The sequence below is a fragment of the Gavialis gangeticus genome, unplaced genomic scaffold (assembly GCF_001723915.1).
Source record: "Gavialis gangeticus isolate Ggan-Ray unplaced genomic scaffold, GavGan_comp1, whole genome shotgun sequence".
In the NCBI taxonomy this organism is placed as follows: domain Eukaryota; kingdom Metazoa; phylum Chordata; order Crocodylia; family Gavialidae; genus Gavialis; species Gavialis gangeticus.
The window spans coordinates 23,128,937-23,141,417 of NW_017729001.1; the positions used below are offsets into that span (position 1 = coordinate 23,128,937).

The 12,481-nt window shown below is 43.7% G+C and overlaps 1 protein-coding gene across 2 annotated transcripts in view; it reads right to left on the minus strand.

The window, feature by feature from the left end:
• Window positions 1-12,481, minus strand: part of ADGRD1 (adhesion G protein-coupled receptor D1) — a 299,472-nt gene that overhangs the window by 264,717 nt on the left and 22,274 nt on the right. For both annotated transcript variants that reach the window (XM_019507071.1, XM_019507072.1), the window contains one exon: window positions 9,047-9,169. In XM_019507071.1, coding sequence (XP_019362616.1) covers window positions 9,047-9,169 — 123 coding nt within the window. The remainder of the gene's footprint in view (window positions 1-9,046; window positions 9,170-12,481) is intronic.

Below are 12,481 nucleotides of genomic sequence, written 5' to 3' on the forward strand. Positions count from 1 at the left end.
GACAGAGCCCCCCCATGCAGCACAGGGCACTGGAGGGCAGCGGGGATAGCCCCCCCCCCCGCCACCTGGCAGCAGCCAGTGAAGCTGGCTTTTTTTTGTTTTTTTTTTAAGAGCCAGGAGCTGGAGCAGGCGAGGCAGCCATGGGGGAGCTGAGGGAGCAGGCAGGGGTTGGGGGCTCATGACAGAGTCCCCCATGCAGTGTGGGGCAGCAGGGATCACCTGGCAGCAGCCAGTGAGTGGGGCTTTTGGGGGGGGGGGCAGGGTTTAAAGAGCTGGAAGCTGGGGCCGGGAGAGCATGCGGGGGGATGGGGGCTCATGACAGAGCCCCACATGCAGTGCAGGGCAGTGGGGGGCAGCAGGAATTGACCCTTGCCTGGCAGGAGCCAGCGAGTGCCAGGCTTTTTTTTTCAAAGAGCTGGGAGCTGGGGCCGGGTGGGCCAGCACTGGGTGGGGCTGGGAGAGCAGGTGAGGGATGGGGCCAGTTTGGAGACTCAGCCAATTTGGCAGTGACCAAATCTCTGAATCGATTCGGGACAGTGATTCAAATCACCAGATCGAATCATCATCCCCCAAATCGGGCGAATCTGAATCCGAAGTGAATACTAGCTGCTTCACACAGGCCTGCTAATAAGGTCTCTGTTGCCATGGTATCTGAGCACATCATAATTTTTATTCCAAAATCCCTGTAGGGTGCTATAGATGGGGATCTGAGAGATTAAGTGACCTGCCTAAGGTCAGCCAGGTTTATTTTGATGGAAGCAGGTAATTTAACTCACTCCTCCCAAGTCTTGAGCTAGTTCCCAACTTATTGGATCATCCTGTTACTACATATCAGCCTCCGGAAGAAGGATCATAGCTCATGAAAATAAAACCCTACATAGATTCATGCAGAAATAGGGAAGGAATATCTAAAGGTCATATAATTCAACCCCCTGTCTCAGGCAGGGTCATCCCTGTCCAAATCATCCTGTACAAATCCACTGTCTAACCTATTAGCAAAACTACACGGTCAAGGCTGACATAACCATAACACATAACACCCTGATCTGTCACAGGTAGAGCAGGGAGACCACAGCAGTCAGCATGCTTCTGTTGCAAAGGTTGTTAAAAAACACACACACTATCCCAGGAAGAGGGCCACCCTGCCACACACACAAACTACAGAGGAAGGCAAAAACCACCACAGATCAAACCAATCACGATCCAGTCAAAATCCCCGGCCTTGGCAACCCAGTGCTTCTCAGGGAGGCTAAAAAAAACAAAACCTTGACAAATGTAGCAGTAGGAGGGGGCAAATTCCTTCCCAACCCCATGTGGCAAACAGCAAAGTCCCAAAGCATGGAAAAAAACAAATAACAGAAAACAGGCTATACCTAGATCATTCCTGACCAACTCTTCTCGAACACCTCCAATGATGGAGGCTCCACAACTTCTCCAGACAGTCTATTCCATTGCCTCACTGTTCTACCAAGGAAAAAGTTTTTCCTGGTATTCTATCAAAACCTATTTTCTGCAGGTTCAAGCCATTGGTCCATGTCCTACTCTCTGTAGCAAGGCAGGTATTTGAAGACTGCTATCATGTCCCCTTTTAAGTGCCTTTTCCACAAACTAAACATGCTTATTTCCTTCAACTTCTCCTTCTCCGACTTGCCTTCCAAGACATTTATCATTTCTGCCACTTGCTTCTGTACCCTCTAACTTCTCCACATCCTTTTTTAAATGGACAAAAGTGCACATACTCTAGACAAGGCCTAACCAGTGCCAAGCAGAGAGGTACTATCACCTTCCATGTCTTGCACCTAATGCTTCTATTAATGCATCCCAAAATGCCTTTTGTACAGCTGCATCTCACTGAAGACTTGTACTGAGTCTACGATGTACCAAAATTCCCAAATTCTTCTTCATAGTGCCACCACCCAGCCAGGTGTCACCCATTTTGTGTTTGTATTTTTTATTAGTCTTTCTGTGGCAGGGCACTGTTGGTGCCTGCCACTTTAAGGGCCAAGTCAAGCAGCCAGCAGGTGCTTGATTGTGGTGGCCATATTAGAACCATGGTCGCCTATATAAACAGAGCAATTCCCTAGTGGCAGCCAGGCAGGAAATATGGCTTGGTTGAACTGCTGGATGAGAACCTCTACAGGTAGGAGCAGGAGGCTCTTGGTCCTAGGCATGACCTACAACTGCACCCTGCTGGGGTGCAGCTCCCAGTGGTGTGGGAGCCTCCAGGAAAATACCAGACCAGCTACCACCCTGGTGGAAGGTAGGTTGGGGTGCCTCAATAACCCCTAGCCCCCACATAACTGTAGGTAGCAGTTGGGGCCAGACATGGCTATGGCCACCAGAGCCCCAGTGAAGGGGTGGAAGATATGGAGCCCCAGTGTGTGTGAATGTGTAGAGTTGCCCTGGAAGAGGCCAGGGCAAGCTTGGCCCTGGTTGGGTAATTGGCTGGCCACTACCCTGGTGAGGACTGTGGGAGAGGCCCAAAAGATGGTATCTCTGCCACCCAAGGTGTGCACTAGATAAAGCCTATGGCTGAGGGGCTCACTCTGAGAGGGAGCAAAGCAGTATAAGTTGTTGATGTGTGAAAGAGACCCTGTGAGAAAGGGTAGAGTGTGACTCTCCCTAGTGAGAGGAGGGTGGTATGAATCCATGTGTCTGAGGCCTGACAATAAAGGCTAAGCTAGCTCTGGCTGTAGGCTGGGAGCATTGTCACCTGGATACCATCTGTGATGCTTGGACTGTGGTGTAGGGGAGCAATGGAGCTGCAGATAGTGCCCCCGGCATTGGGGCAAGAATGGGCAGCCTCCTGCCTAATTACAACCAATTAAGACATGCCAGGACAGTAAGGTGGGTGGCTGGCCCAGAAACAACGGTGGACTGGCCCCAGAAAGGCCCCCTGTGACACTTCCCAAAGTGTAACACCTTGCATTTGTCAGCATTGAACTTTATCCTGTTGGCTCCAGCCCAGTTCTCCAGTCTGTCATCTCTCTTAAATATACTTCATCACTTTCTGAAATGATAAGCCAAAAAGTAAAACTGAGCTCTTTAAAGCCTCATCATAAAAATCCCAATTGACTTTAGGAAAGTAATTTTTGTCCAAAAAGCTTGCACTGCATATAAATTCCTCAGTCAAATATAAATAGACCCTGTCTCGACACACCATTTGTAGCAATCCCAGGCAGGAAACTCTCTGTAGTTTAAAAAAAAAATAATAATAATAATAATAATTTGAAGGTGATCTATAGATCTTAGCTGTTAATGACTAAGATTAAATGGTAGGCTTGTTTCCAACCACTATAGACAGGCCTCTTCCAGATCAAACCACTTCATGATATCTCCAGTTCAGATAGGAGGAGAATTCTTCCATTAGGCAAGGACAGTAAGTTTTATGTCACTTTACTGCCCCTTCAAGTAATCCACCTCAGCGGTGCAGACCAAAGGAAGGAAACAGCAGCCAGTCCAGCAGTTACAGCCAACCCTAAAACTCACAAAACCCAAGATCAATTCCCTACTTGGGGACTTCCAGGGGGGCTTTGGGCAAATCAGTGAGGGTGCAAACAGAAGTATGGCTCCCCGCCGTAACCAAAAACACTTTGCAGGAAGTGTTCTGAGTTGCAGCAATTGTTTGTTTCCCCTGGGTCACCCAAAAGTTCACTGTTGGCTCCAGGGGGGAGGGAAATCCTGCTGGTAGCCTGCAGCCAGTGTCTCCTAGCAATGGCCCCTACTCTCTCCCACCCTGCCCCTGTTTCAGAATGGAAGTGGGGGGGAAAAGGAGCAGAGGGAGCTCCTTCTAGGGGTTCCCCAGCCAGTGCTGGAGGGTGTATTAAAGACCACCCACCTCCAGGAGGGAGCTCCAATGTACCCACCCTCCAGCAGGGGCTGAAAAAACCCTAGACTTGACTACCTGCATCCCTTTCCTCTTTCCCATTCTGAAAACAGTGACAGGCAGGAAGGCGGTGCAGACACAAGTTACAGAATGCGCTTTGTTTTGAAACATCTTAATCTGACCCCTCATGTAATGATGACACACAAGTGCATGGCTGCAGACAACTTAAAAAATGACTGATTGGGTGAAAATCTGACCCCTCATTGAATGAAGGGTCAGATTTTTCACTTGATGGGTTGTTTTTTTTTTGTTTTGTTTTGTTTTTTTTTTAAACTGTCTGCAGCCATGCGCTTCTGTTGGGTCATGGCCATAGACTGTTCTGTGGCCAGATTGGGTGAAAAATTGTTACTTTTGTCTGTACCCTGAGTCAGACAATTTTCTACCTCAGAACTGTGTGCTAAGCATAATGACTGTGGAGTACTCCATGGGGAAGTGCATCACTAGCCTGAGATTATATTTAATCTGAGTATAAAAGTTCTTCCCACTACCTGATTTAAAAAAAAAAAAAAATCATGCATTAACTGTGATCGGGATTGGTTGGGTTTTTTATGTTGACGAACAGCAGACTTTCTGACTGCATTCCAGCCAAAAGCTGCAGAACTTCCTGTGAAACTACAATTAAATTCTGCTCAGGAATTTTCCTATTTTTGAGCTTTTTTTCAAATTTAAAATAACTGTTGACATTTCAGGAAATTCAGGCTAAAAATAGTCAAACCACTGTGTTGCTTCATGAAGACTTGAAATTTAGTTCCCAAATCCAGATACTGAAAACCGCGCCCCCCACCCCCACCCCCCTTTTTTTTCCATCTCAAAAAATTTTAATCGGACAGGGAAATCATTTCCTGCATGTATAACCAATGCACGCCAAGACTTTTATAGCACGTTAATGAAGCTACAGCTTATAACCACCATTGATTTAGGTTGATTTAAGGGAGACAAGAGGACTTTTTACCTAAAGATTTTTTTTTTTACCTGCTGCAATGATTTAATATTAACTATTTATGTGTTTTCTTCTCTATTTTTTTTATCTGCTGAATATTTCAGTGTTTTATTGCTTTAATGTTCTTGTTTGTGAGGCACTGGGAATGCTCTGGTGCCATAAAAATAAAATTTATTCCGATTGTTATGTTATATTATAGTTGTAGAAATAATGTGATGTATTGATGACTTTTATTTCCCACTGGTATGAAAAATATACATAAGATATCTTATGTAAGAAATATGCCTGCAGCAGAATGCCGAATTACCTGCTCTACTCTCCTCAGCCAAGTTCTGACTACTGTGTGAATTTTGACCCCTTTCTAAATGGTAACACAAAGTACTTGCTATAATAGCCCAATGTAAATCCTATTTCACATCGTACTACCCATTTAAAGAATGGTTTGAATCAACAAAAGCAAAGAAATTCAATATTAGCAGTAGTACTTAACTGAGCCATTAGACTTAGGTATTACAGAGAATACAGCAGAGTTGCACAGACTTTTCTGCATTGATTCCTGCAGTTGAAACGCATTTGAAATTGCTCCAGCAGCTCTTTTGTTCAGTCATGTAATGTTTTTAGTTCTCTAAGTCACTGCCCAGATTACATCTGATAATTTGCAACTTGAATGATAACACCACTTGACACTTCCTCCTTTTACTTTGTCAACATATCTGTGAGGCCTCATATTTTCAGTGGGCAAAGTGAAGAGGAGCAAGCAGTTAAAGGGACAGAGAGGGGAAGATCCCAGAAAGGTGAAGACTCCTGTTTGGTGTTTGTTTCCAAAGTACACACTTTGCTTAATGTTGGCCAACTGTAGAAGGGTTTTGTATCGTTTTTTTTAAGATCTGGCATGCTACAGATTTAAAGTTCTGGTCATTGCCAGCTACTAGCATTCAAGAATCGTGAGTCAGCCGTCCAAAGCACTGAGGTTTGCAAAAAGGAAGCCTGACTTCTTCCTCCTTCCCTGCTTTGTTTAGGCATGAAAGGGTCAAGCTGTGAGGCTATGAATGTTTTTACAATGAAAGCTGAGTCTAACCTATTCACGTAACTTGGCCCTTCTAGTCCCAAGTTCTTTCCCTTCTCACCTCTCCCACCATCAACACATTTATTACTGACTTTGTTATACTCCCTAAACCCTGTGAACTGGAGGAGTGGGCCTAACAGGGAGATTTGTCCCGTCCATTCAAACAGACCCGGTCAACACCCAGGGTTATCCTAGAGGCATAGGAGGCCGTCCACAAACAAACAAGGTTTGTGGATGGGCTCTGCAACCCCTTTTGTGGTGAATAATCCTTTGCTGCAGAGTGACTGTAAAAAAAGCTCTCCACAGGGAAATTCAGAGAGAGCTCTTTAGTCTTTCCCCCTGGATTTCCCTACCAAGGAGTAGTAAGAGCCTGATAAGAGGGCTCTTTGTTGGGGTTTTCTGGAAGATTAGACTAGAAATCAGAAAAAAGGAAGGAACAGAGAGAGGGTGGAATACCTCCAAACTGTTGCTGGCAATTCTGCATGTGGCATTCTTCTTCCCTCTATCAGGAGGCAAGGGAAAAATAGCTTTCATTGGAGGAGATAAAGGGACATTGAGAAAGATGAGAATTAAATTGATAAAGGCAAAAAGGGTGGAAGACAGTGTAAGCACTAGGTAATGGGGCAGAGCAGCAATGAGACACTAATTTCAGTTAAATCAGGCCTATAATCAAGCCTGTAAGTTGTGTATCATTTATTCAAACCACACCCCACTATATTCAACCCTATAACTACAGCTGGCAAGTGTTTTAACTGTCCCTTGACAGCTTTTTGAATCCAAAACCCAATGCAATGAAAAAAAAAATTAAATGTTATATCACAACTGAAAAAAGGGTGAGAATGCTGATAGCTTACAGCTGTGGCAAACTTGCTAGAGCCTCCCTGGTGTCTGTGAGTTATGGAAAGCGGCCTCTCTAATGATACACATCCAGTCTGACTCGAAGCCTAGACTGCATGATTTTAGGCAAATCCATCTTGGGCAAGTTCTTTCCAGGCAAAACTATTAACTATTCAAGGAAGAAGCTTAACCCATAATAACCAGCACCAAGTTAGGAACACTGTTGGGAACTGTGTTCTCCATCTGTTTATTTAAGATGGTGTGACTGTCCGGTCTTGAAACTGGAGGGGAAGGGGTGGCAACAGGAGGGCAGAGAAATGAGATGTAGTTATTTTGAAATGCAGAAAGGGGCCTGTAAAGGTTAGCAGGCCTGGAGTTTATCCTGGGCTTGGTTTAGTATGTTCGTTCATTTAATATGTGGCTTTGCACAAGCCTCCAATTATCTTCTGGGATTACAAGCTGTAGGCCACATGTTGCTGTCCTTTCTCCAGAGGGACTTCATGGCTGCTGGTGAAATTACCCTACACTACTAGCTGAAGAGCTAGCTTATTTTTCCACTGATAAAGAGGTCATGAAAAGTGTCAACATTCACAACAACAATTGGCAATTAATTATTTATAAGTTTTAAGGCTGGAAGGGAACATGAAGACCTTTAGCTTGACCTATGGCAGAACAAATGCTGCAGAAGGTTACTAGTAAACCTGGCTCTGAGGGGCCTCTAGGCAGGATTTAGAGCAGTATAGCCAAATAGAAGTTTTGCACATGGAGACAACTTCACTGGCCAAAGAGTCCCAGGTCCCAGATAAAAGATTTAAGTCCAACCCTGCACTCATTAAAGTCAGTTAAATGCCCCAGGGATAAATAGTGCAGAGACAATTGAATAGTTCCTCTCTTGCACTACCTCCCTGTGACATTATCCTGGATGCCATAGCCGGTTCTCCCTCTGAAGTCCTCCCTGTTCTCGGACACTATTTGTATGCCAAGCCCATAGTATCCAGTGCTACCCTTATCGGTAGTCCTCTATATAGATTTTCCATCCCTTCAGGGCTCCTGTTAAGGCTCTTTTCTGTCCCAACAGCATCTCCTAGGTCACCCCATGGAGTCCCACAGCAGCACTCAAAACCCAACCAAAAACCTATTTCAGCCTGCTCCAGACTCACCTCTAGATCACTCCAAAAGCCCCATATTATGTGAACTAGAAAACACTGATCCACAAGGCTCCCTCGGGTGACTTGTACCTGCTTCAGGGCCAAACCTTCTCTTTGTTCCCTATCCAAGAAAAGAAAGCAGCTCACTACTCTGAGCACCTTCCTTTACCCAGGTGACTGATAACAACAAATTGACTTACAGATGCAAGAGGTGGGCTAATCAAGCCCAGGGCTTTCCATTAACCCTTTATTGGCCCATGTGGAGTTACGTATTCCCTCATAAATCAAGACGCAACAAAAGAATCCGTGGAAAGAAGCAGAAGGGGAATTACCAACCGGAGGATTTTTATTGCACTCCTGTGCCTCTATTAACCTTATGCTGCTTAACTTGTGAAGTCTAACAAATGATAGTTACAGAGCCTACTGTGTATTTAAAAAGAAATGAAAAGTCATGCATAAACAAAGTGTAGAGAAGCAAAATCCAAGGGTGGGAGGGTTTTTTAAGGGTTTTTTTGTTTTGCTTTTTGTTGTTTACACCCCCCCCCCCAAGGTCCTTCTGAGCCTAACAGCTCATTAGGCTGGTGTGGTCAAGGCACTCCAACTTATATACCTGACAGCACCCAAAGGGGCTAGCATCACCTCTGTCCACCTCCAACTCCCCACTCTGAGTGGCCAGGGACCCATTTACATCTGGGTTGAGCAGGGCAGGCTTAAACTTGTACTTCTGGAGTTTCAGTGAGATGCCTTAACTGCTCAGCTACTACATTCCTTTTTATTTACTGTATAACTGCAAACACATATGAATTGCCTTTTTTAGAGCTACTTCATACATATCCAAGGGCCTCTAGTAGCACTTATCTGATAGTATCTTGCAAAAGTTAGTAAGCTAAAATGAAGTAAATTAAGACAGGTTATTTTAGAAGTCAATATGCTGACTTTAGACGTAATTTCAGTGACAATTCTCTTAAAGATCACACTGCATCAGTTTAGTGCTAACCCAGAGCAAAGAAAACCCCTATTGCATGGTATAAAACAGTTCCTGAAATCTCTTGAGGCTTCTGCATGGTCTCTTATCCAAGTAGGAATATGGCCCAAGTTTCATTAGGTAATGACATGCGAGAGTATCACAGTATAATAAAAATGATCAGTAATAATGTTATGGCACTAACCTTCAGGTCCACAAACTTCTGGGTTACTAATGCAAGAGTTCTGGTAGCTTCCAAAGAAGAGAAAGGTAACTCCTTTCTTTTCAGTGGCATAAATTCCCTTGTTGACCATCCCTTCTACAATATCTAAGGAAGGAAATTTAAAAAATAATCACTTAACATTCCTATCTGCTGAAACTGTCTCAAATGTTCCAAGTATTTTTAATTAGTTTAGCTTTCTAACTCCCATTTTTAAAATGAAAAATACAAATTACCATCTTCTGATATTTTTGAATTCTATAAAACTTATAAACATCTGTTCCATGACATCTTACTTGGCTAAATAAATTCTTTAACTGAACCAATAGGACCAGAAACTATGACTTTATAGTCTGTGTAAACTCTACAGAATCCAAAATTGTGAATGTAGATCGGGCTCTATCAATGTTTCAGAAATAGAGCTGTTCAGGAAATTATTCACCAGCTGTGAAAAATGTTGACAAAAACTACTTCAAATCCATTTTCAAAAAAGATTAAAAAGCCATTTTCCAAAAAAATAAAATGTGGAGAATACTCATCCAACCCTATTCAGAAGGCAGGCAGTTGTGTCCTTTGAAACAGCCAGTGGTATGCTAAGTGAGTGACTTCATTAGCATCTGAAGAAGCTGTGGCTGTCTAATACCTTGGTAACACCCTGTGATTTCCTATTGTCTTCATTACTAAGAAACCGATTTTAAATAAATAAATAACACCACCTTGTGCCACTGAGAGTTGTCCCCCGGGAATGCCTGTGCCACATGCCCTCTGGCCCACGGCAGGTTATCCCAGATTGGGTAAGGGAGGCTGGGCAGCCTTACCTGAGGTCTTAGGGGCTTCCTGGGGCTGCAGCAGCAGCAGCAATCCTGCTGCTCAGAGCCTGGCCGGCGGCCGGAGCATGGCTCTGGTCAGCCAGGCTCAAGTTTTGAGCCACTGCCTGCATGCTGCCTTAGCAGAGTGGTGCATGCATTTTTTGTGTGGGGGGGGGTTTATTGACGCCCCGGATACCCGCCCCCACTTCCTTGCAGCACAGAAAACAGCTGAATGTGCGGTATGCGACACCGCAGATGTGTCTGCCACACCACATAACGCATGGCTGCGCTCATCTGGATGCGGCCTATAAAGACAAAACTTTATTTTTACCACAAGCTAAACTGATTGAGGTCAGGCTTATACACTTGCCCGGGGTTGCTATTTTATTACTTTTTGATATTAATAATACTAATTCTGATAAAGCTAAGGTGTATTTCACCCTTTAAAGTTTTGACAGCATCCATACCCAACGTTACTCTGTAGTGCCAGACCCTCCCTTCTGCTACCAGTTTTGCCATTTTTGCTAAGTGCACTAAGGTGTCTGCCATCTCTCAACAGCTGGCAGAAGGCACATTAGATACTTCTGCCACCTTTAGTGGTCCCTTCAGTAGCTGGTGCATTCCCAGGGTACACTTTGTATTCTGGCAGCACCAGGGTGTATAAAGCTGCCAGAAAGCCCAAGGCCACCTTCATAGTGACTTTCACTTTGGAATAGCTCATGTGTGTATCAGTGATCCCTAGGTAAAAGTAAATCTTTTTTTTTTTTTCCAGTGAAGAAGATTGCACCACAGCACTTTATTCTGCAGAACACAAAATATCCCAAGACCTTTTTTTATATAGTTTAGGTGGGTACAATGTAATATTACTGATCTTGAATTTGTCCTTAGATATTCGGGTTAATATTGCCATGCCCTCTGCAAGGTAAGTGAGATTTCAGGGTCTTTAATTTTATGCCTCCCAAGTACTGCATTCTGGAAAAGGCACTTCCTAGATAAGGGTGGTACCAGGGCAAGCAATGGCAAGAATAAAATACTTCTTCCCTCCTGGAAGATACCAAATAGCATCCCAGCTAAGAAATAGGGCATTTGTATCAGTGTGACAGAGATAAGGAAAGACTGTTGAAGAGTGAGGACATAGTGAGCTTTCTTTCATATGTGTCATCTGTTTATTGTCCTGGCTCAATAACAGTCCCCATGCACAGAAATGCAGAGACTCTTATGCGCCCCCAGATCTCAGCTGTGGAACAAGACTGTGACCACATCTTCCTCTGCACTTGCCTAGACTGATGACCAGAAGCACTTACAACATGACTCAGAAGCTCCAACATTTACATTCCCCTTATATGGTGGGGCCTTGAGCAGAGAGCAGTTGTATCGTGAAGCCGATCTTCAAGTGAACACCCATCGCAAACTCCGAGGGAGAGCAGACAGCAGTCATGCTCCAGTGCATCTGGCCCAAACTATTTTTTGATTTATCTCACTGTCCATAAAGCACAGTTTCTAGGTATTTGTTCCTCCTCTAAGGAAAGAAAATCGATAGGGCTTATCTGTGAATCTGTAAATGTGCTTTCTAACATATTGGAGTCCAAATGACATAAGGCAGTGACATGCAGAAATCCTTGAATTAGTTCTGCACATGCTAGCTCAGGGACTGAAAGCAGTAGTGCCACATGAGCGTGGCACTGTGTACAGATTAATAAATAAGCTGTGATTCTTAGCAGAGCTAATTAGCTGGGATGCAGCTGTGTGCTAGCGTGTGCAGAGTTTACTCCGTTATCTCTGCATGGTGCAGCCTTGGATCATATAGACATAACCTAGAGTATGGGTCTATTCCAGATAGAGTTTAGTGGTTGAGCTCTTTTAAAACATTAGCAGTATGAAAAGAAACACATTTTTCTGGAATTCTTTATGAGCAACTTAGATTGTGAATTAACCTCGCCAGGATAAAACCCATAGGATAATGCATTTCTGCTTCCATAGTATTTCATTTGGTATTGTTGTCACTCTCATTAATGTTCACATTGAATATATCTTGTTCTGTGAGACCTATCCAAATAGCTACAAAGCAGATAAGTGAAGACTGAAAGGAATGAGGGTCATTTAAAGTTCATTATTAATGGACTTGGATTGCCAACACATCCTTACAGTAACCAGGCAGAAAAATACAGTATGTAAGTCTTTTGGCTTTTAATACCAACCTTCTTGAATTCATACTACCCAAATGGCAGCTATGTAAACATTTTCCAGCTTCATAATCTCACTACTCACTTAACCTTTTCTAATAACCACCTGTGTATTGATACTTAATCCTGAGTGGGTCAGAGTCTAGTTACTGTTTCAGTGATATGAATCTAGAGCAAGTCTACTGACTTCAATTAAATTACTTCAGGCTTGTGTTGGTGTTGGTGTGAGATCTGAGCCAGATTTTAAAGCTTTTGTTGGAAGTGCCTGCCTGGGTAGTCATTATTTTCCATTCTACTTATTCGTCTTTTGATGTTGGCTGATGTCAACGTAAAATTGTTTTCATTAAGTACACATGCACCTGCAAGGCCTCTGCCTGCTTTTTCTATTATTTTAATCAGAAATGTCACAATGGAAGAGTTCCCATTTT